Raw genomic sequence first — 23,836 nt, 5'->3', positions numbered from 1 at the left:
CATACTCATATGACCTTGATGAGATGGTGCCCTCTACTGGATCGGATGACTGGATCCATTAGACAAAACACTCAAGTACGGTATGGATAGAACTACTCTGACATTTTAAATAAATACACAAATCTGTTTATTGGTAACAGTTTTCCTCCGAAAATCTGTATTTATTTTTTACAAAACAAATCCAAGACAACATAGTAGTCGAAATAACACATCAACGCCAAGTTTCAACTATGCAATATTTCATATTTGCGACACTTTATTTATCACTCGTGCAATTTTCACAAGTATGTGGTACGTCTTGAAAACTCTTAAGAACATTTTCAACTGACTGAGTAAAATAAACATTACCAAAATCACGTGTTCACTGCACCAAATCAGTCTTTCAATTCAGATACATATTCAATCTATGCATCTGCTTTTCAAAATGCAATATTCACTTTAGATATAATTTTGTCATTTGTTAACAAAACGATCACAAACTACTGAACCAAAAATGTGTAGTTAACATATATAGTTTGATAACTGGTTAAAACTAGAAATGTGTATCTTGTATTTTTTGCCATTTAATTAAATGATAGTTAAAATGATTAAATTGTGAGTATATCATTATCTGATGTATTGGGGACTAAACTAAATGTGCTCATACTATTTAATGGAAAACTTTGATTTTGCATAAATGAGTCAGTGGTGAAAGATGTGTGAAACCCCAATGCTAAATCAAAGGTTCTGAACATAAGATAGGTGGCATTACAAGTGTTATCAGTTTAGAGTTTTGAAAATAGACCACTTACATCTAAGAAATGTGCCAAATTGATAGAAAACTGTAAATCACATACCATCTGATTACACATGTGAAACAAGTTGTGCACATTAATCAAATAACACCACAACCTAATAAAAACAGCTAACAATTCAATAAAATAATTGATTTGAATGACTTTTCCCCACACAAATAATTTACACATATTGTATACCTTACAAAAATTGTCTGTAGAAAGTCTAAATTCAAATATATCTAAAGTAATGGTGTTGAATGAAATTAATAAGATGCTATAGTCCTTCCCAAGATTACATTGAACATTTTCACAATCATGGTTCTCGATCTCAAGCTTTCACATCATTGAACCACTGAAGAACAGTGCAAACAAAAACACATTCCCTATATAGATAGATATCTAAATATATCTAAGAAAAAATAAAATCACATTTAGGCTTTAGTGTTTGTGTTGGAGGGTGTTCTGGAAAGTGAGAACATGTAGCCCTGAGAGTTGCAGTACAAAAGGAGGAGATGCCTGAGAACTCAGCACAAACCACTACTTCATTTGATGCTGATGCTTCATTCTGCAATAGCTGCAGGAGTCCATAAAAAAAACTCCTTAGGATTACACACATTCATGTATTGATACATCTTAACCTGAAAAAAACATTCCTGAAAATATTTATTATGCAATACAAATCATTACCCTATAGCAGGGGTCTCCAATTATATTCATCCACATGCCAATTTTTTTCTTGAGCGGATGGTTGGGGTGCCAGAACATAATTACAAATAATTTGTAAAATTCAAATTGACTGGAAGAATCCCAAACAGACAAAAACAATAATTTCAACCCTGGATTACATTGGAATATGATCACATATTTATTCATTGTAATACTTAGAAACAGCTGTTCTAAATTAAAAATCACTTTGGAGATGATTCTCCCCCCCACCCCACTCTCAAAAATAAAATTGTAGAAATGTGTATTTGTTTGCTCAGAAAACTTGGCGGGCCACCTATTGGGGTTACCCAGCCCTATAGAGTGGTAGATTTTCTACAGGCAGGCATGTATCCTAAGATATATTTCCCCTTTACACGGTTTCACCATCCCTTAAAGCATATGATAACATCCAAAAGTCTTCATTGGAATACATTGTATGTTTGCAGAATATATATATATATATATAAATCTAAGGCCCTAAAAATTGCCAAAGACTCCAGCCACCCAAGTCATAGACTTATCTCTGCTACCGCATGGTAAGCGGTACTGGAGCGCCAAGTCTGGGACCTAAAGACTCCTTAACAGCTCCTACCCCCAAGCCATAAGACTGCTGAACAGTTAAATCAAATGACTACCCGGACGATATGCATTGACCCCCTTATTTATTACTATTTTTTGCACTGACTCTCTTGCACAGGCTCCATGTACACTCACTAGACTCTAACCACACACACTACACAAACATACATACATACAGACGCCACATGCACACGCGCGCTACTGCTACTCTGTTTATTATCTATGCATAGTCACTTTACCCCTACCTAAACGTACCTATTACCTTAATTACCTCGACTAACACTGTACCCATGCACATTGACTCTGTACTGGTACTCCTTGTATATAGCCTTGTTATTGTTATTATTATTATGTTACTATTTTTCCTTTAGTTTATTTAGCAAAGTTTTCATACTTTAAAAAAAACGTTGCATTATTGGTTAAGGGCTCGTAAGTAAGCATTTCACAGTAAGATCTACCTACACCTGTTGTATTTGACGCATGTAAAACGTGATTTGATTAGTAATATACATGATGGCACTGGACGGTGGTGGTTTACTGGTACCTCATTCACTTGACCTATTGAACGTCACCAATTGACAACTAAGATGATTGACGTGCTCACAATACTCAACTAGTAGCAAGATAGATAGACAAGCTTTGGAAAAGGAAGCCCTGAAAAATTAGAGCAGGGTGTCTCGTTTGTCCTGTACATGAGAAGACTAATGAGGTATGGTATCATTGACAGTTACTATATACCAGTATATGGTATTATTTACAGTACTGATGCTATGTGGTATCATTTACTGACAGTTGAGAGACATCAAGAACAGTTTCTTCTTCCCTAATGATCCTATTGTGTTTTGTTCCTATTCAGACAGGGAGCAACTGGTCATACAGGGTAAAGTGTATCCATAGACCAGGCCTCACAGACATGTCCTCAATCAGTTTCATAGAAGACCTCTTCTACCAGCTCCGATTACACTTTACCTTCCGTTCTCCCACTGTTCACATCTTGATCTTGGAGTACAGTTTGTCGATCTGCTCCCTGAAGTAGTTCCTGAGTTCTGCTCTCTTGGCTTTCAGGGTGGGAGTGAGAAGTCCATTTTGGATAGAGAACATCTCTGTGAACAGGGTGATGTCCTTCACCTGATCAAAACAAGAGACATGAAACAGATAATAGTTATATTCTCTAGTTAAGACCTGATATGTAATCAAACAGACTGTCAATATTCTCTCAAATATTTTGTCTAAGACTAACCCTTTACCTGCTCAAAAGATTTCAGACCACTGTCTTTTCCTAGTTTCAAGATGTCTTCCAAGATGGCCTTCTTTACATCCTAAAGAGACAAAAACACTTCATTTCAATGGTGTGAATTCTCCAACATATTCAAGTCGATGTTCTATATCAGGGATGGGCAACTAGCGGCCTGCAACCCTCCCTTTTTTAGGTCCGCAGCTCAATCCCCCCCTGAAAATCTGCAGTTTCTCTTATGTCAGTCACTCAATTAGCCCATGTCAGTTAACATTTTTTGATTGTTAAGTTAGTCTAGCCAGCTATCATGGTCCAACTACAGACCGGGGGGCCCACATTGAATCCCTCTTCTATATGGAAAGAGACTGTTGAAAATATATCAAGTCTAAATTGTGAATCGGTGCAGATGGTCAGTGGTCCTACCATGTTGTTGCATAGGTCTCCGTAGGATCCCTCCAGTCCTCTCTTCTTGGCCCAGCCAGGAAGGAAGTCAGGATCTGGCACAATGATGGCTACTAGGCATGCCTGGAGGAGAACACAACATTATAGCTGAGGGCTGTGCATTCTCACTCTGTCCCCCTCATTTCCCAATGTTGCCATGAGCACAGCCAAACACGGAAGTGAAGGATTCGACTCCCACTTTACTTCCCTACTGCAGTGCGCCAGTGGCAAACTTGCCAGAGTAAATTATTTGAAAGAGTCAATTTATAGAGTATATAAGTAAACAAGTGTAATTTAATATAAAAAAAAAAAAAATTCAGGTTCGCAAACGTTAGCTTGACCTACTAGTAAGCTAGTTCTGTTGTGATAAAGTAAGTTGTGTTGTATCAGAGTTAAGGCCCGGGCCATCCACCAAGCCAATAATGATAACTAACGATAAACTACAGGCTACGCATCCACACTAGAGGAAGGTTTATCCTTTTACATTCCTACACCTGTCAATCAACTGATCAACACATCCTACTGCACACTTCCTATTAATAAGGTGGTAACACAGATACTGGTTCAGACCATTCAGTGCTTTCATGGTGTGTTCATCGTCAGTGACAACTGCAAATAATACTTCAATGTACAGTGCATTCGGAAGGAATTCAGACAGACTTTTTCCACATTTTGTTACATTACAGCCTTATTCTAAAATGTATTAAATAATTGTTTCCCTCTTCAATCTACACACAATACCCCGTAATGACAAATCAAAAACAGGTTTAGACATTTTTAATTTACACAAGTATTCAGACCCTTTGCTATGAGACTCAAAATTGAGCTAAGGTGGATCCTGTTTCCATTGATCATCCTTGAGATGTTTCTACAACTTGGGAGTCCACCGGTGGTAAATTCAATTGATTGGACATGATTTGGAAAGGCACACATCTGTCTATATAAGGTCCCACTGTTGACAGTGCAGGTCAGAGCAAAAACCAAGCCATGAGGTCAAAGGAATTGTCTGTAGAGCTCCGAGGCAGGATTGTGTCGAAGCACAGATCTGGGGAAGGGTATCAAAAAAATGTCTGCAGCATTGAAGGTCCCTAACAACACAGTGGCCTCCATCATTCTTAAATGGAAGACTTTTGGAACCACCAAGACTCTTCCTAGAGCTGGCCACCCGGCCAAACAGGTGACCAAGAACCCGATGGTCACTGACAGAGCTCCAGAGTTCCTCTGTGGAGATGGGAGAACCTTCCAGAAGGACAACCGTCTCTGCAGAACTCAACCAATCAGGCCTTTATGGTAGAGCGGACTGACGGAAGCCACTCCTCAGTAAAAGGCACATGACAGCCCGCTTGGAGTCTGCCAAAAGTTACCTAAAGGACTCAGATCATGAGAAACAAGATTCTCTGGTCTCATGAAACCAAGATTGAACTCTTTGGCCTGAATGCCAAGCGTCACATCTGGAGGAAACCTGGCACCATTCCTACGGTGAGCATGGTGGTGGCAGCATCATACAGTGGGGATGAAAATAGCTGTGCAGTGACGCTCTCCGTCCAACCTGACAGAGCTTGAGAGGATCTGCAGAGAAGAATGGGAGAAAATCCCCAAATACGTGTGTGCCAGGCTTGTAGCATCATACCCAAGAAGACTCAAGGCTGTAATCACTACCAAAGTTGCTTCAACAAAGTACTGAGTAAAGGGTCTGAATACTTAGGAAAATGTGATATTTCCGGAGGGGGAGGGGTTTAAATACATTTGCAAACATTTCTAAAACCTGTTTTCGCTTTGTCATTATGTATTGTCCATAGCCTACGTCACTGCCGTTTACAGCCTAACTTGAATAACCGCTCACACCTCCTGTTATGTTTCGTGTCAAAATAACGGCATAGGCAAACAGCTTAGACCTGGTCATGTAACCATTTGGATCAGTTTTGGTCTATTCTGGACAGTTTAGGTCAGAAAGATACATTCGGACACTCAAGGTGTATGTTGTCAGGATGCAGCCCAGTGTTAAGACAGGCCTACTATAGGATAATATGGCCTACTACAGGATAGCCTGCATCTCTCCTCCAACAGGCTGAAGAAAATAAGTCGAAATAAGTGTCCAACAAGCTTTTGTATTGTGGGTTTTCCTGGGACCCCACAAGATGTAAGAGGATTCGCCGTGGCAGCGGAGAGGCCAGGTGCGTAATTGCGCTACAGAACAATGAAGACAGACAGGCTAGAGATGTAGCCTCTCACCTAAATTAGAAGCATATGCATATTAGCCCATAATTCATAAGATCAATGTTAAGCTTAATACTGCAGTGAATATCCAGTCGATTTACACAGCAAAATAAAAAGTAGGCTATCTAACCTATGTTCGGCGCCGAGGCTGCGGCGTGAAGGGTAATCAGCTTGAAAAGCTACCTTATTGTTTCAGTTTTTTAGGGACAAGAAATGTATCCTACCTAGACTAAAACAACACAATGTTATGAAGAACGTTATTGTTTTCAAGTGAGTGCAAAACTGTAGTCTAGGCAGTAAACTGCAGTGAGTAACCACTACAAAATAACCACTACAAAAGCCTGGCGTTTTAAATCCATATTCATTTAGAAATAACTGCATCTAGCCTGCCTGATTGGGAAACTATTTTTTTCTCATCAGTTTAGCCTACAAGGTCCAGGCACATTAGCAGGACAGTAATATGGCGTATTTTGTCATGATGTATCAACTAACAGAAACATGCTAATGCAGGGATTTCTAGCGGGGTGCATATTAATTATGATAATGCTCAAGCGCGGAGAAAGTTGTATCCATAGGTACTGCGTTTGGCTTCAGTGTTTTAAAAGCATAAAAAAACGAGGTGGATACCAGGGTCGTATTCATTAGGACTAAACGTAGCAAAAAGTTTAGCATCTAAAAAAATTAAATATGTTTCTTATTGGACAGTGCAGGTAGTACCTCCCAGTTTCAGTCCATTAACTTTCTAATGAATATGACCCAGTAGTATATCCATTTTCCTTATGGACACAGTATCAATCCCTCCTTACCTGTAGGCTGTCCCCGTGCACAAAGACCTGTGCCACTGCGTCACTCCTGGTGTAGATATTCTCAATCTTCTCCGGTGCAATGTACTCTCCCTGGGCCAGCTTGAAGATGTGCTTCTTCCTGTCCACAATTTTCAAAGTTCCGTTCTGTACACACAGATGAGAGATCGTAATAAGAGTGTTATGAAACACTCGGCGGATATAGAGGCTGTATACACACTCAGTGGCCAGTTTATTAGGTACACCCCGTTCACAAAAATGGATCGCTCCTACAGTGAGTCATGTGGTCGTGGCTTGCTATATATAAAAGCAGGCATACCGTTATCCAATTACTGTTTGATTGAATGTTAGCATGGGCAAAACAGAAACCCAAGCAGCTTTGAGTGTGGTATGATAGTCGGTGCCAGGCGTGCCAGATCCATCCGCCTTCATGGGCTTTTCACTCAAGACAGTGTCTAGGGTTTACCGAGAATGGTGTGACAAAAACATCCAGTCAGCGGCAGTCCTGTGGGCGAAAACAGCTTGTTGATGAGAGAGGTTGAAGGAGAATGGCAAGTATTGTGCAAGCTAACAGGTGGACAAATAACAGCGCATTACCACAGTGGTGTGTAGAACGGCATCTCAGAATGCACAACTCGTCAGTCTTTGTCACAGACGGACTATTGCAGCAGACGACCACAGCGGGTTCCACTCCTATCAGCTAAAAACAAGAAGAAACCCCTCCAGTGGGCACGCCCTCACCAGCACTGGACAACTGAGTGGAAGAACGTTGCCTGTTCCGATGAATCTCGGTTGCTGTTGAGTCATGCTGATTGCAGAGTCAGAATTTGGCGTAAGCAGCATGAGTCCATGGCCCATCCTGCCTGGTGTGAATGGTACAGGCTGGTGACGGTGTACCGCTTTCCAATCTGCAGAAACTACGTGATGCCATTGCGTCAGCATGGACCAACATCCCTGTGGAACATTTCCCGACTTGTAGAATCCAAGACCCAAAGAATTCAGGACGTTCTGATTGCACATGGGGGTCCGACCGGTACCTAATAAACTGGCCGGTGTGTGAGTGAGTTACATACTCACCGGTAACCACTTGCCAATGTCCCCTGTGTGGACCCAGCCGTTAGCATCAATGGTCTCCTCCGTCTTCTCGGGGTCTTTCAAGTAGCCCAGAAACACGTTAACTCCTTTCACACACACCTGGAAAAAAACACACACACATCCTATAGACTTAGACTCCATGGAGTGCAAAGGGGATATGACCCATTTCTATGTTGATGAGGTAAACACTGCAAATACACAATCTTTACATTCTGTATGCATCCTAAATGGCACTCTATTCCCTTTATAGTGCACTACTTATAACCAGAGGCCCTTGTCAAAAGTAGTTCACTTTAAAGGGAGTAGGGTGCCATTTATGACAGACTTCAGTAGAGTAACAGCTTCATGTTAAACAGCGCCACTGGGTACCAAGGGCAATGCCAGGCTCCCACCTACCTCTCCCTCTCCATTGGCAGCCAGGTAGTTCATCTCAGCCACATCCACCAGCTTCACCGAGTTACATGGCAGGGGCGCTCCAACATGACCTGGGGAGGGAAGCACAGAAACAGCCCAGACAGAGTTAGCCTCCATAACACAACTAGGCTATGTCCCAAATGGCAACCGATATAGTGCACTACTTTTGACCAGAGCCTTATGGAATAAGGTGCCATACCTCACAGGACCCCCAGGGGGAGTTGGTGACTGGCTATAGTATACAACCTCTCTCCATAAACGGGATGACTAATGTGTGTGACGGTTAATGTAACGGTGGGGAAGTGTGTTCATTACCTGCTGTCCAATCCCCTGGTACTGTCAGTGTGCAGCCCGCTGTGCATTCAGTCTGTCCATACCCCTCATACAACTGTTAAAGGAAAATATACTTTTTTGGCACTGTTTCCATGATTTTTTATGTACGATGCAGGACTGGGTCTGTCCTAGACATTGCATGGGAGTCTTGTATTGATAACATACAGCTGGACTTTATTCATATCAATACCAAACTGACAGGCACATTTCTACCTGAGAAACTTTAATTGTCTTGAATGGTATGTTAACCATTTACCCATCACGTGACTTTCAGAGCCTGGACCTTGCACTAACTAGTCCGACACAAACATATAGCCCCTACGATCCACTTTACTGGCCTGGAACACTCATGCGATCCTACAGCTGGGCATCAGTATACCAACACACTACAACCTCCGCTGGCGCTATCCAATCCCAGAATGCAGCAGTGGAGACCCTAAGACAGACTCACTTGGCAGCCCAGCGCGGCTCGCAGGAACGTCAGCACCGTGGCAGACACGGGGGCAGCACCTGTCATCATCAGACGCACCCGTCCTCCCAGACTGGCCTACAGGGGGCATCAGCGAGAGACTAGAATCAGGAGGTCATTAAGATGGCTGGACATGTTTAACTATGTGCCATTCAGTGATCTGAGAAGCACAGTGGTTCTCTCAGTCAGGGAGGAGATACAGTACCTGCACTTTCCTAAAGATGAGTTTGTCCCAGATGCTGTCCCTCCTAATGATGCCACTCAGCAGCTCAGCCTCTTTCCTTTTAAAGGCAAAGTCCAGCACCCACCTCTTCAGAGAGTTGTTAGCCTGCCCATAGATCTGAAGACAGGGCATTATGAGGTCAAAATAAAGCAACAACTGTAGTCAACATGAGAGCTGTAGCAGGCAGCAGGGCATTACAGGAAACGTAGTTAGAATAGTCGACAAAGTGTTTCTCACCTTGTCGAACATCCTGTTGAGGAGGCGTGGCACCATAGGAAACACTGTAGGCCTCAGGGTGGTGAGGTCATCCATCAGCAGGCGGATGTCTCCCTGGAAGAAACCAATCCTCCCCCCATGCACCAGAATGACTCCCTGGGGTGAGAGGTCAGAGGTTAGAATAGCACAGAGGTAGAGAGGACAAATGATGTGTAAAACTCAAACAGGTCTGTAGATATGGGACCATATCTGGCAAAAAAGCATCACGCATTTACATTGTAGGAGAAGAATTTGAAGGTCAGAGGACTTCCAGTTGCACAAAGATAGAAAAGCATGGATACATACCTCTACAACCCTCTCGAACATATGAGCAAGGGGCAGGTAGGATATATGAACATCGTGGTGGTCTAATATGAGGTGATCCTAAAGGATACACACGCACGACAAACACACACAAAACAAGGGGAGATAATGATTATGAGACCCCCTACAACCACCACCCGCTCAAACATGTGTGCCAGAGGCAGGTATGACAGCAGTACATCCTCGTGGTTAGGCAGGCAACAGGCCTGGAGCCCACAGAACCAGAGGAGAGTAGATGAGAGGACAGAGGCAGGCGGGCCAGAGCAGCACAGAAAGACAGAGACACACCGGGTTAGCATGTTAGCGCTGAAACAGATACACCGGGTTAGCGCTGAAACAGATACACCGGGTTAGCGCTGAAACAGACACACCGGGTTAGCATGTTAGCTCTGAAACAGATACACTGGGTTAGCATGTTAGCGCTGAAACAGATACACTGGCATTAGCAGAGAGGAAAGAAAGAGGTTCAGAAATAAGTTACAGCACAAATAGCTTAACAGAATATCTTAACAGAATATCTTGGCACTTGCAGAAAGGAGATTGAGTAAGACAGACACAATAGAGACAAGGTTTCACAGCACAATTTTTCAGACAGCAACAGACAGTCCTCATGAGCATGTGGGTATCATATTAGATGGCAAGACAGTGTTAATACATGACTAGGTTGGGCGTAAACATGATATTTGACACCATCTTCCGTCACAATCATTAGCTCGTATGGTTCACAACGACAGGAAACATTTGAATACCAAGGGGCTGAAGTGACTATATCCTGAACTGTGGGAGTTCAACTGCGGAGAAGACGATGCACAAACCTATTTGCTCACATATGTGTTAGTCGTAAAACAACACTGTTCTATTGTTTTACCTCAATGACTTTGATGAAGGCAGAGCAGTTGGAAGCAACATTCCCATGTGTCAGCATGGCTCCCTTTGGGTTCCCTAAGGAAGGCAACACAAAAATGAGAGCCTCATACATGTGGACACATTAAACAGCACTCTTCAGATAGAGGCCATCTTAGGACAGTGCTCCGTTTGGCATTGGATCATACAATGGCGTACCTGTGGTTCCACTGGTGAAGCAGACAACAGCCATGTCTTCAGGACTGGGAGGCTGCAGAGAGCAAAGTGTCACAGGTCAAAGAACTGAATGAATGAAGGTGAAATCAACTCCACTCAATATGGGGCAGGAGGGAGGGACAGATAGGTATCTTTACTCACAACTGGTTGGTGGTGGTGGGCCTTGCCGATAGCCTAGAAGAAGACAACATGAATGAACGTAGCTTGAATATGTAATAGCACTAGCTAGTCTCATGGGACACCAGATTGTAGGACTTCACTTGTGGTAAAGACAGACGCAAAACAACGCAATTCTAGACTGTGCCTACCTAAAGTCTGCAGTTTAGCACACAAAAACAAAAGCTCAGAGAATTTGAAGTGAATTTAGTTCCGAAAGTGGTAAAACAGACAGCCCAGTTATAAGTCAGAGTTTCTCCCCTCACCTCCACTTGGCTCAGGCTGAGAATGTCGATGCCACAGTCCTTCCCCTTGGCCACCAGCTCATCATCAAAGGGCTCCATGAGGATGATGGTTCTGACACTGTGCTCCCTGCCAGAGACGCACTCCAGGACCAGCCTGGCCTTCTCAGGGACGTCACACAGTATGCTGGAAATGGTGGCTGTGCGCACGCATACACACACAGAGAGGAGAGAGAGAGACAAAGAGAGAGATAGGGTCAACCACCAAACCCACAAGAAATTCTATCTCAATGAGATAAGCTGGGCATATGATGGCTGATGGCAATATTACAATTTAAATGTATTTTTATTTGAGAGCTCTTGGTTGTTGCTCACCCTTGTCGATGACATAGGCGATGGCCTCAGTGCCCAGAGTGTCATACAGGGGCACAGCCACCAGGGAGAAGGTATAGCAGGCCAGCTCAGCGATGGTCCACTGCAGACACACAGCGCATATGACTCAAACCAGTCTTATATTGCTTCTATAGAGTAATGCCTGTGTAGTATTTACCCCACATGTAGCAGATTCAGAATGAACCAGTTGAACGTGGTTACATTGTATGTGACTGTGTCCTATTTCATGACGTACTGCTCTTCAAGTGGTTTTGCTCACCTCTGGTCGGTTCTGAGCGAAGATGCCAATGAACTGGTCTTTGGTTTTAGTGTGTCCCCTGTGGAGCAGCGCTGAGCCCAGGTTCTCTGCCTTCTCTGCTACCTGGGGGTGGAGGGGACACAGCTCGTTATTCAGTTTAAAACAAATTCTTATTTACAATGACGGCCTACCACAGCTAAACCCTAACCTGTACGACACTGGGCCAATTGTGCACCACTTTATGGAGGGCACACAGCTCTTTAGGGAAGGGGTGGAGGGCACACAGCTCTTTAGGGAAGGGGTGGAGGGCACACAGCTCTTTAGGGAAGGGGTGGAGGGCACACAGCTCTTTAGGGAAGGGGTGGAGGGCACACAGCTCTTTAGGGAAGGGGTGGAGGGCACACAGCTCTTTAGGGAAGGGGTGGAGGGCACACAGCTCTTTAGGGAAGGGGTGGAGGGCACACAGCTCTTTAGGGAAGGGGTGGAGGGCACACAGCTCTATTTTTTAAAAACATTTATTTAACTAGGCAAGTCAGTTAAGAAAAACTTCTTATTTTCAATAACAACCTGGGAACAGTGGGTTAACTGCCTTGTTCAGGGGCAGAACGACAGATTTTTTATCTTGTCAGCTCAGGGATTCGATCTTGCAACCTTTCGGTTACTAGTCCAACGCTCTAACCACTAGGCTACCTGCCGCCCCAGGGGAGGGTGGGGTGTAGGGCAAACAGCTCTTTAGGGAAGGGGTGAAGGGCACACAGCTCGTTAGGTAGTTAGTGATACACACTCCAGGATGGATGACTCAGCAGAACACCTGGGACATATTCATTAGTACACACTGTAGCAAAACATTTTGCAGCGGAAGATTATTTTGCAAGAACAGTTTCTTATTGGACAAGTTCAGGTAGTCCCTCTCCGTTTCCCTCCGTTTGGTGTCCTCTGAGACCGCAGGGTCATATTCATTGGAGAGGGGGAACACTAGGAAGAGTGACAGAGGACTATAAGTTCCTCACTGGGGGAGGGGAATCCCTTGTGGTTTGGATGGGAGTGGCTGGCTTTCTGTTTAAATAGAGCACTCAGACACACCACGGGGCCTTGTAGACTGACTAATTATGATAGAATAGTGCACCAAACAATCTTTTACTGCCTAAAACTACATTTGGTATAACATCTAACCAGAAATATATTAATCATACTATAAAAAGAGACAGATTAATGTTGTTGTCCTACCTCGGAGTATGACAGCCACTCATAGGGCTGGCTTGGTTGTCTTGCTCCAAGACAGGGACCATTGTCTAGTGGAAACCACACAATGAACATTTCAAATCACCTTAATGTCCTAGTACGTCAAGCCTACATAAGGTGCTTAGCGAGACACTCACTGGAGACCCGTGCGCCCCGGAGGAAGAACTCATACATGGTCTTGGCGTCGTTGTACAGGTGGGTCATGTGTTTGTCGCTGTCCATCAGCGCTGACCGGCGGGCATACTCTCCTCCCTGACAGGAAACACAATAAACAGACATCATACAGGCGACTAGCTCACGGTCTGACTACAATAGGTATGACCCAAAGACGTCGGCACAAACACTAAGATTTAAAACGGAGGAACTCCTCTGTGTGCTAATGGTTTAATGACTAGCGGTGGAGAAGCCATTTCAACAGGGTTGTTCATTGTGCTCATCCATCCTGTTATTTTCCGAGTCATTTCTGTCTGTGTGAAGCATTGTGTTTACTCACTCAAGTATAGCTACACACGCATCTAACTAAGCTGGCCAACGCCTTTTCTGGGCCAAGTGTGGTAGGTACGCTCCACCCAAAACATAATGCCACTCTCAGGCCACAAATGTGAAACCAAGGGCACTAAAGACTAGGCAGGCCACTACTCAAACAGCCTCAGGCACCTCCACTGTGGGAATATACTACAGCCCTGCACTAAGGACAGTAGCCTATATCTTTAGCTGGCATATACAGCTCTTACTATGACTCATGAAGTGAGGTTTAACTTGAAGAGGCTAACTTGATGCAGGACTGAAAGTAACGAGAAAAAACACGTACCTCTTTACACATAACAATACTTTCAGGCATTGCAACGTCAGAAAGAAAGCATGCCATGTCCTTTACAATAGCAGGTTGGTGCCGACTCTCCTTACCGGAACCTCGACGGACTGCATTCTCAGGTCGCATGGTGGCTTCAGGGCCTTGGGCCGGGTGGTGTACCAGTAGGTTGTGAGAGCAGCGAATGCCCCCACACCCACCAACGTGTGTGTGGACAGGCTGCGCAGGTACTGCCGCACCTCATCCAGCTCGGGGAAGCGCAGCTGATTCAGGAGCTGCTGGGCTTGCATGGTTGGGCCTTTGCTAGCGTCTCTGTCTGTCTGTTGGGAAAAATATGCATTGTTAAATGAACCTAGTACGTGACTATGCCCTAAACCAACTAACAAATTTCCTCCTGGTGGGAAATCAAATCATTAATAAATCGAATCATAATCCGTATCCTAAAAAGGTAATTTTCTATGTTAGTTAGCTACTAGCTTAACAAGTACTAAGCAGGGAACACTGGTTGTGAAATCAAATCAAAGTTTATTTGTCAAGTGCGCCGAATACAACAGGTGTAATACCTTACAGTGAAATGCTTACTTACAGGCTCTAACCAATAGTGCAAAAAAGGTATTAGGTGAACAATAGGAAAGTAAAGAAATAAAAATAAAAAACACAGTGAAAAATAACAGTAGCGAGGCTATATACAGACACCGGTTAGTCGGGCTGATTGCGGTAGTATGTACATGTAGATATCCATATGCTACTCTATATTTAAAAGATCATACTCTCGCTGTAAACATTCTCAGGTTTGAAAGTCCCATGGCATGATTTTAGCATTCATTCACTAATAGCTAGTCTTATCCTCTGTGTGAAACTACTAGTCTGTAGAACAATGGGTTGACTATGCTCTCCAATAACCCGCTCTCTTTATTTCTCTAGTAATAGGTAGGGACAGGAACACTTATCAGTGTTGTCATGAAAACACACAGAGCGGAGGGTCCTTTATAGTGAGTGTAGGGTTGTGGCTCTATTGAACTTTGGACCAGATTGTGGTCTACATCCCAGTGTCTTGGTCATTGACCAAGGTAGATTAACCCTCTAGAGCAGGGGTGTCAAACATACGGCCCGCGGGCCGGAACCGGCCCCCAAGGAGGTTCGATCAGGCCCGCAGGATAATTTGAAAGTGGAAAAAATGCATAAAAGACATGGAATTAATATTTTTAATTCGCTGCAATTCATGGATTATCCGCTAAGGGGCGCACTCTTTCCATCAGAGTAGAAGACAAGCCGCATCACTGAGACAGACTGAAAACAGCAGACGGTATCAATGCGCCATCTGCTGCTTGTTACGACGTTGTTAATACCTTGGTCTCTACCTCTCCGCTACACCCTCATTAGCCAAAATGTCGTTATCCAAACGGAGAAAAGTAGATAAGGAGTGTAGAATTTTCAAAGAAAAATGGACCACGTCCTATTTATTTACAGAGATGCACGGAAAACCTTCGTGCTTGGTGTGTTTGCAAATATGAGGTGTTTCATGAAATGTTTTGTAAAAGGATAGTTCATTAAATTTCAATATTTTCCTAATGTTCTTGTGCTTCTTTACACCAAAACAAAGGAAAGACATGATATTTTGGTTATTTATAGCAGAGTATGGTATAATTTTAATGGTCCGGCCCACTTGACATCTCCCTAGGCCGTATGTGGCCCACGATGCGAAATGAGTTTGACACCCCTGCTCTAGAGTCTAAACCTGCCTAAGCTGGGGGGGGTGGGGGGGGGGTCTACTAAACCAACATATGGAATTACTTTAAGACCTCATCAGGTATCAAAAATATTTGATGAAACAACTTGAATTACGATCACGTCTCTTCGACCAGAATTCCTCAAATAAACTCACTTTCAGCTGAATTACTGATTAGTTTTTTTTGTTGCCAAAAAACATAGTGCATTCGGAAAGTATTCAGACCCCTTTACTTTTTCCACATTTTGTTACGTTACAGCCTTATTCTAAAATGAATGAAATTATTATTGCCCCTAATCAATCTACACACAATACCCCATGATGATAAAGCAAAATGTATTACCAAAAAAAAAAAAAATGCAAATAAAGCTATTTCTAAGTATTCACACCCTTTGCTATGAGACTCGAAATTGAGCTCAGGTGCATCCTGTTTCCATTGATCATCCTTAAGATGTTTCTACAACTTGGAGTCCACCGATGGTAAATTCAATTGATTGGACATGATTTGGAAAGGCACACACCTGTCTATATAAGATCCCACAATTGACAGTGCATGTCAGAGCAAAAACCAAGCAATGAGGTCGAAGGAATTGTCCGTAGAGCTCCGAGACAAGATTGTGTCGAGGCACAGATCTGGGGAAGGGTACCAAAAGGTCCCCAAGAACACAGTGGCCTCCATCATTCTTAAATGGAATTAGTTTGGAACCACCAAGACTCTTCTTAGAGCTGGCCACCTGGGCCAAACTGAGCAAACAGGAGAGAAGGGCCTTGGTCAGGGAGGTGACCAAGAACCTGATGGTCACTCTGACAGAGCGCCAGAGTTCCTCTGTGGAGATGGGAGAAGCTTCCAGAAGGACCACCATTTCTGCAGAATTCCACCAATCAGGCTTTAATGGTAGAGTGGCCTCAGTTATAGGCACGACAGCCTGCTTGGAGTTTGCCAAAAAGGCACCTAAAGGACTCTCAGACCATGAGAAACAAGTTTCTCTGGTCTGATGGAACCAAGACTGAACTCTTTGGCCTGAATGCCAAGTGTCACGTCTGGAGGAAAACTGTCACCATCCCTACGGTGAAGCATGGTGGTGGCAGCATCATGCTGTGGGGATGTCTTTCAGTGGCAGGGACTGGGAGACTAGTCAGGATCAAGGGAAAGATGAACGGAGCAAAGTACAGAGAGAGATCCTTGATGAAAACCTGCTCCATAGCGCTCAGTACTTCGAAGGTTCACCTTCCAACAGGACAACGACCCTAAGCACACAGCCAAGACAACGCAGGAGTGGCTTCGGGATAAGTCTCTGAATGTCCTTGAGTGGCCCAGCCAGAGCCTGGACTTGAACCCAATCTTACATCTGTGGAGACCTGAAAATAGCTGTGCAGCGATGCTCCCCATCCAACCTGACGGAGCTTGAGAGGATCCGCAGAGAAGAACTGGAGAAACTCCCCAAATACAGATGTGCCAAGCTTGTAGCATTGTACCCATGAAGATGCGAGGCTGTAATCGCTGTCAAAGGTGCTTCAACAAAGTACTGAGTAAAGGGTGTGAATATTTAGGATAACGTGACATTTCCGGAGTGGGGGGGGCTAAAATACATTTGCAAACATTTCTAAATCCTGTTTTCGCTTTGTCATTATGGGGTAGTGTGTGTAGATTGATGAGGGGGGCTGTAACGTAACAAAATGTGGAACAAGTCAAGGGGTCTGAATACTTTACGAATGCACTGTACACACATATTTAATAAACTTCTAAAATTATAATAAATTGCGGGCCACCTGTTGCCTACACATCATATCCAGTCAAACAAGTGATTAAATCCACATCAGTTTGCTAGATAATTGCTTTATCTAGATAAAGCGTTTCATGCTAACGCCAACAGCCCTGGGTTCAGAATATGGAGGTGATGGCCCCCATGCAGTGAATCATGCCTAGCAGGCAGGAGGAATGTGGGCCTTGACGTAACCCTATAGGATCAACATGACTTCTCACCTACTTCTTCTGTCTATTATTGTCCCATGCATTTATTCTCAGACTGTTACACGCAGACACATCACCTGCTGCTAGAAAGATGCACAACACAAGGAGGACAAGTCTTAAGTCAGGCCCCACGCTTTCCTGTCAAGTAGGCTATTTGATAGAATTTGAAGACAGTGTGGTGGAAGTGGCACAATAACAGACTGACCAATTTATAACCAAGCCTTACTCTAGTACTTCAGTTTCAGTAGATAGCCTAACAACCATAAACCTCTGCTCTGTCTACATGCTTCCCTTCCCCAGGTGTTACAAGCAGCGTGGAGAGGTTTAAAGAGAGCACGATAGTGTGATGTAAACGCTCAGACGTCCTTCAGACGTCTTTCTCCACAGCAGATATGCAACCAAGTGTCCTTCTGATCCACAACCCGCCACCAAACAAAACAGGTAGACAATACTGGGGTCTCAGAACTGGTCAAAACTACTGCACTTTCAGCAAACGCAAGGGTACTGTAGTGAGCTACAAAACTAGTGCCTCCAAGAGTAGCTAGCTGATCCAACGTGTCACTGATTCAGAGAAGCCACATGTTGCCTATAAATAGCAAAGATAACAGCAACGTAGCGGTGGCTGGCCAGTGGCATACAGTGAGGCCCAAAAGTATTTGGACAATGATCTTAAAAAATAAAAATCTAACTCATCATTATTCATGATTCATTCAGGATTATCCGTAATCATGGTAGCATCCACATAAATGTATGTGTTCAGACAATATTATGTTCTTATTTACAATAGAAGTGACTCTGAAATGATACAATACATTATTTATTTATTATTTATCATTTCTATTGGGAACAAAATGACCTGAAACAACCAAAAATTGCAAATACATCCAATAAGTTTGTAGAGTGAGACAAAATACAAAACTTGACTACTTTAAATACACATAAGTGAACTTTTCCAAATACTTTTGTTCCCTAAAATGGAGGGGGGGGACTATGTACAAAAAGTGCTGTAATCTCTAAATGGTTCACCCGATATGGATGAAAATACCATCAAATGAAATCTGACAGCGAGTCTGCACTTTAACCTCATAGTCATTGTATCATTTCAAAAGTGCTGGAGTACAGAGCCAAAACAACAAATGTGTCACTGTACATACAACACACACACACACAGGTTAGAGCGTTGGGCCAGTAACCGAAAGGTTTCTAGATGGAATCCCAGAGCTGACAAGGAAAAAAATCTGTCGTTCTGCCCCTTAACAAGGCCCTGTTCCTAGGCCGTCATTGTAAATAAGAATTTGTTCTTAACTGACTTGCCTAGTTAAATAAAGGTAAAATAAAAATAACACACACGTCTCTAGCTAATCAGAATGAGGGAAAGACATAGGTCTTCTTAGCAGGTCAATATGTCTGTCCTCACATGTGGCTGGCCAGTGGACAATAATGCAGGAGTCTATCTGGTCAGATGACAGTTCACAGTGACCAGAGGACAGGTAATATGTAATGTCTCAAAGGTCAGACTCGATGGTCCAACCCCATTGGCCAGAAGCCCCTCAGATATCCACTGAATGATTACAGGAAGTGGTGATTGAGTGGGTGAAGATACAGTTAAAGATATTTTAAAATATCTTTTAACAGCAACTTTTAATGGGAAAATATTAGTGGAAAGAACAGAAGGAATGTGCTGCTGTTCAATGGATGGGGAGGTTAATCAGCTATGTACCACAATGTGTAGGCATATTATTGTGAGGTAACAAGAACTTTGAATAATCTGTTACATCCTGATGGTGACAGACGACATATATCAAGTAGTACCACTACCAGGCCAAGAACATCAGTCACGGTCTGGCCAGGGAAGCCAACCATCCAGTCACATTATAGCCTTGATTGCCCTCCCAGGTTTTTCTGCCTTCCAACCAAAAGGTAACCTGAAACCTACTACAGCAGCCCGCCCGACCTCTAAACTTGGCAAGACTGGGTAGTAAAGGATCACCCCATGCCCTATCAGCCAAGCAGACTGAGGGAAGGGAGGGAGGAGCGGGAGTGCAGCTATTTAAAACAAAATGACGTTTGAACGGAAAATACTGGGCAGGGGGTATGTTGTGTGTTAGTGTGTGTTGTATAGGGGGAACAACTCCCATTAACACGTAGAACAATTTATGGAGTGTGAGCCATCATATGTCAAGACCGAGAGACGCTGAAGTTCAACTGGAGACTCATGTCAAAGCCTTTGCATAAACACATGAACACATTAATCTACAACCCCACAGTTATGGAGTCCTGGTTAATCTCATCAGTCATTTACATCATCTTCTTTACTTATGGACATACATCCAGAGCAATGCTTGTTTCAGAGGCGTTGTGACTCATAAGTGACTGGTGGTGAGTGATGTGCGCGTCCTTCAAGCCAAATCTTTTCATTCACTGACTGGGCTTATTTACATGGTAAATTATACACCTCAGGCTCAGATTATATCACAGTCACTCTCAAAACACATACTCACTTCACTACTAGTGGCCAAGTCTAAGCAGCAGCACAGTGTCTGGAGTTGACAGACCCCCCCCCCCCTCCCCCCTTCAGGCAGGTCACCTGAGAATTAAGGGGGACAAACTCACTGCATTTTCATACAAAAGCTCCTCCTAAACTGCAGTGTTTACAATAATGCAACACCTGAACTCCAAAACCTGGAGGCGTTACAGTACAATACTATGATCATTACTCTATTAGAGGAAGTACTATGATCAGTACTCTATTAAAGGAATTACAGTCCTATGATCATTACTCTATTAGAGGAATTACAGTACTATGATCATTACTCTATTGTCACAACTGAATGTGTTTCATAACATGAGGACCCTAAATGGACTAGTGGTAGCAACATGAATGAAAATCATTTCAGCAAGGTCACAACAACGGAGGCCTATGTTTCTGGACAACTCTGGGAGTAGTAATGGGGGGGGGGGGGGGGGGGGGGTATTGTGATGTATGGTGCTAGTATCATATCATGAAGTCCCAAGCTCTATCTGTAAGGCTACACATGCACACAATCTGTCCCGTCTGGCCTCTCCCAAACATACAAGCACCACATTTTTCAAGACATCTTGGAGTGGGCCCCCTTTAGAGGGAGGATGAGTGGAAGAAGTGCCCTCTAAACTCAGAGTCCTAGCTATACTACATCCTAGGAGGTTTAGGACACCGTCAGTAAGTCCAGGGGTGTATTCAGTATATCTTGCAATGGGAACCGTTTACCAACCAAACAGAACGAAAACGGGACCTACCTGAATTTGTCCAATAGAAACATTTTAGTTTCTGTTTGGAGTAAACCATTTCTGTTGCAAAACATTTAGCAACAGAAGAATCTACATTATAAATACAACCTAGGTTAACGGCTTTCAAATGACAGAATGAATGCATCTGTTCCTGTTCTACAAAGACAAAACAATGTCATTAACACCCAGAATGTCATCTCATCAGCTAGACCCCTAAATCATGAATGCCATAGATTGGACAGAGTGTAGAAACCACTCTAAACCATCTTTATTTAACTAGGCAAGTCAGTTAAGAACAAATTTGTATTTACAATGACGGCCTAGGAACAGTGGGTTAACTGCCTTCTTCAGGGGAAGAAAGACACATTTTTACCTTGTCAGCTCAGGGATTCAATCTAACAACCTTCTGGTTACTGGCCCAACGCCCTAACCACTAGGCTACCTGCCACCGCTTTATTGGTTAGTGAAGCAACCCCATTGATCAGTCTAGGCTACTTGTGGTCACACTGGATAAGCTTGGATTACCTTTGCCCACCCAGGTAAACTAGGTTCACTTCGCCAAAGGTTGCAGCAGAACAGACGTCTCAGAAACCTTTCCCTTTACATCAGAGGTGTCAAACTCATTCCATGGAGGGCCTAATGTCTGAAGGTTTTTGCTTTTTCCTTTCAATTAAGACCTAGACAACCAGGTGTGGGGAGTTCCTAACTAAATAGTGACCTTAATTCATAAATCACATACAAGTGAGGAGCGAAAACCTGCAGGCACTCGGCCCACCATGGAGCGAGTTCGACATCTGTGCCTTACATTGTCTCAAGACAGGCAACCAGGCCAGAGCAACTTGTTATTGACCAATAATTTGTTAAAATGTGCAGGTTGTACAGATTTCAATATGCAAACATAGGCATATTGGAAACAATACACCCAGCAACTCGGCAAGTGCAATGGGGAAAACAATGTCCTCACAATAATAGGCTTCGGGAGGTTTTTGTACCTGAGCACAATGAAAACAATCAACAGGATGCTCCAATTACACCGTAAAGGAGTTTAACTGGTCTCACGAAAACTTATCCAAGAGCAGAGTGTGAAATGACAAGACATTGCAAGTGTGCGTGTGTGTGGAGACACAAAGGGGAAAGGGAGGATTAATGGGGCGTGCAAGAACCAAAGTGACAGCTGAGCTGGGACATGTTGAGCCATCCAATGAGGGATTGTCACCTTTCACCTCAATACCTATGGTAGAGAGAGGGGAGAAAAGACCCGACTGCTTCCGTTGCAGCCCTGGGGTGAGCAGGCAAGGGCGTGCTGTCACTTTTAAAACTCACAGTAGGGAATGAACAAACGAAATACATTAGGAAATGCTAGCTACTGCTAGTTACCAAGTTTAACTACAATCAGGAAAAACTGCAATAACCGCTAAGGCACATACAGTTTAGCCCATTGATTTGGTTTAATCTAGTGTGAGACACGTTTAATTGATTGATAAATAGTGAAGTAAATTGTTTTTGCTGCTAATTAAGCTGGATAGGAGTAGCAAGCTTACTATTAACTAACAAATTGACATGGCATTATGAACAACTGTTACCAAGACGTGGCTCTGTCGCTAGCGTGTGTAGCTCTATCTAGCTATTACATTACGTATGGATTCGGTCCAATCAAGCCATAAATCAACAAATGCTTATAATGAGGCGATTAAAATCTGCCATCAGTCCTAGCTACAATAATAAACAACGTTTATTTCATTGTATATTTTTGGCATTATTAACATTTGCATACATTTCCTGAACAGCGTTTCCATTCATTCATTCATTCATTCATTCATTGAGACATACCGGTATTTCAAGTTAAAGGCGCTGAATAGTCTCATCTATGAAGCATAGCTTTCCAAAGTAATCTATCGTAAAAACACGACATAGAAAACAACGACCACCTACCTTTGCAGCACGCCAGCGTTGTGATATTGACCATGCGTCTTGGAGGATGGCAAGTCAGTGGTACACCCGGCTCGTGAGGCGACGCTTAGCCAATCAGAGCCTATGTACGTTTTGTTTGACCTAAAATCGTTGTATGGGCACAACTCATTGGTGAATTTTGCCACTGTATCGTTTAACAGTTGTGAAATAATTGTTGTATGCTGTGTATTGTTTCTCAAATCCGATTTTTGACCCCATAGGTCTAAACACCTTTCTTTATTTGTTCCAGTAGAATATCTGAAACATTCAGCTCGACTTGCTATTCATAGACACATGAATAGCCTACTACACGCTTTAACAAAAATAGTTATAGGTCATATGAGGTAATCAGTCCATTGAAATAAATTCATTAGACTCTAATCTATGGATTTGAGATGAATGGGAATACAGATATGCATCTGTTGGTCACAGATACTTTAATAAAAATGGGTCTCACAAGGGCCTCAGCATCTCATGTCGTTTTTTTTGTGCATTCAAATTGCTATGATAAAATAAAATGGTGTTCATTGTCTGTAGTTTATGCCTGCCCAAACCATAACCCCACCGCCACCATGGGGCACTCTGTTCACAGCGTTGACATCAGCAAACCGCTCGCCCACGCAACGCCATACACATAGTCTGCGGTTGTAAGACTGGTTGGATGTACTGCCAAATTCTCTAAAGTGACATTGGAGGTGATTTATGGTAGAGAAATTAACATTCAATTATCTGGCAACAGCTCTGATGAACATTCCTGCAGTCAGCATGCCAACTGCATGCTCCCTCAAAACTTGAGACATCTGTGGAATTGTGTTATGTGAAATAACTTCACATTCTAGAGTGGCCTTTTGTCTCCAGCACAAGGTGCACCTGTGTAATGATTATGCT

The 23,836-nt window shown here is 43.2% G+C and overlaps 1 protein-coding gene across 2 annotated transcripts; it reads right to left on the bottom strand.

Annotated features, from left to right (window-relative positions):
* Nucleotides 1–126: 126 nt before the first annotated feature.
* On the bottom strand, nt 127–23,014 carry LOC139581534 (long-chain-fatty-acid--CoA ligase 1-like). Of its 2 annotated transcripts, none has more exons than XM_071411391.1 (21): nt 22,931–23,014; nt 14,126–14,350; nt 13,357–13,471; nt 13,205–13,269; nt 11,999–12,100; nt 11,722–11,821; nt 11,371–11,546; nt 11,090–11,122; nt 10,931–10,982; nt 10,737–10,810; nt 9,997–10,074; nt 9,527–9,661; nt 9,272–9,406; nt 9,049–9,144; nt 8,580–8,652; nt 8,247–8,335; nt 7,833–7,949; nt 6,759–6,902; nt 3,718–3,819; nt 3,308–3,379; nt 127–3,188 (listed from the first exon to the last, which is right to left on the bottom strand). In XM_071411391.1, exons 2-21 carry the CDS (start codon nt 14,318–14,320, stop codon nt 3,048–3,050), a joined length of 2,094 nt encoding a protein of 697 aa, XP_071267492.1. In that variant the 5' UTR covers nt 14,321–14,350; nt 22,931–23,014; the 3' UTR covers nt 127–3,047. The 2 variants fall into 2 exon arrangements, with proteins under 2 accessions (XP_071267492.1, XP_071267491.1); XM_071411390.1 differs by lacking the exon at nt 9,997–10,074 and adding an exon at nt 9,851–9,928.
* Between the last annotated feature and the right edge of the window lie 822 nt (nt 23,015–23,836).

Source organism: Salvelinus alpinus, chromosome 7, assembly GCF_045679555.1.
Source record: "Salvelinus alpinus chromosome 7, SLU_Salpinus.1, whole genome shotgun sequence".
NCBI lineage: Eukaryota > Metazoa > Chordata > Actinopteri > Salmoniformes > Salmonidae > Salvelinus > Salvelinus alpinus.
The sequence above is the reverse complement of the archived record's forward strand: the minus strand, read 5'-3'. Positions and strand labels throughout refer to the sequence as shown.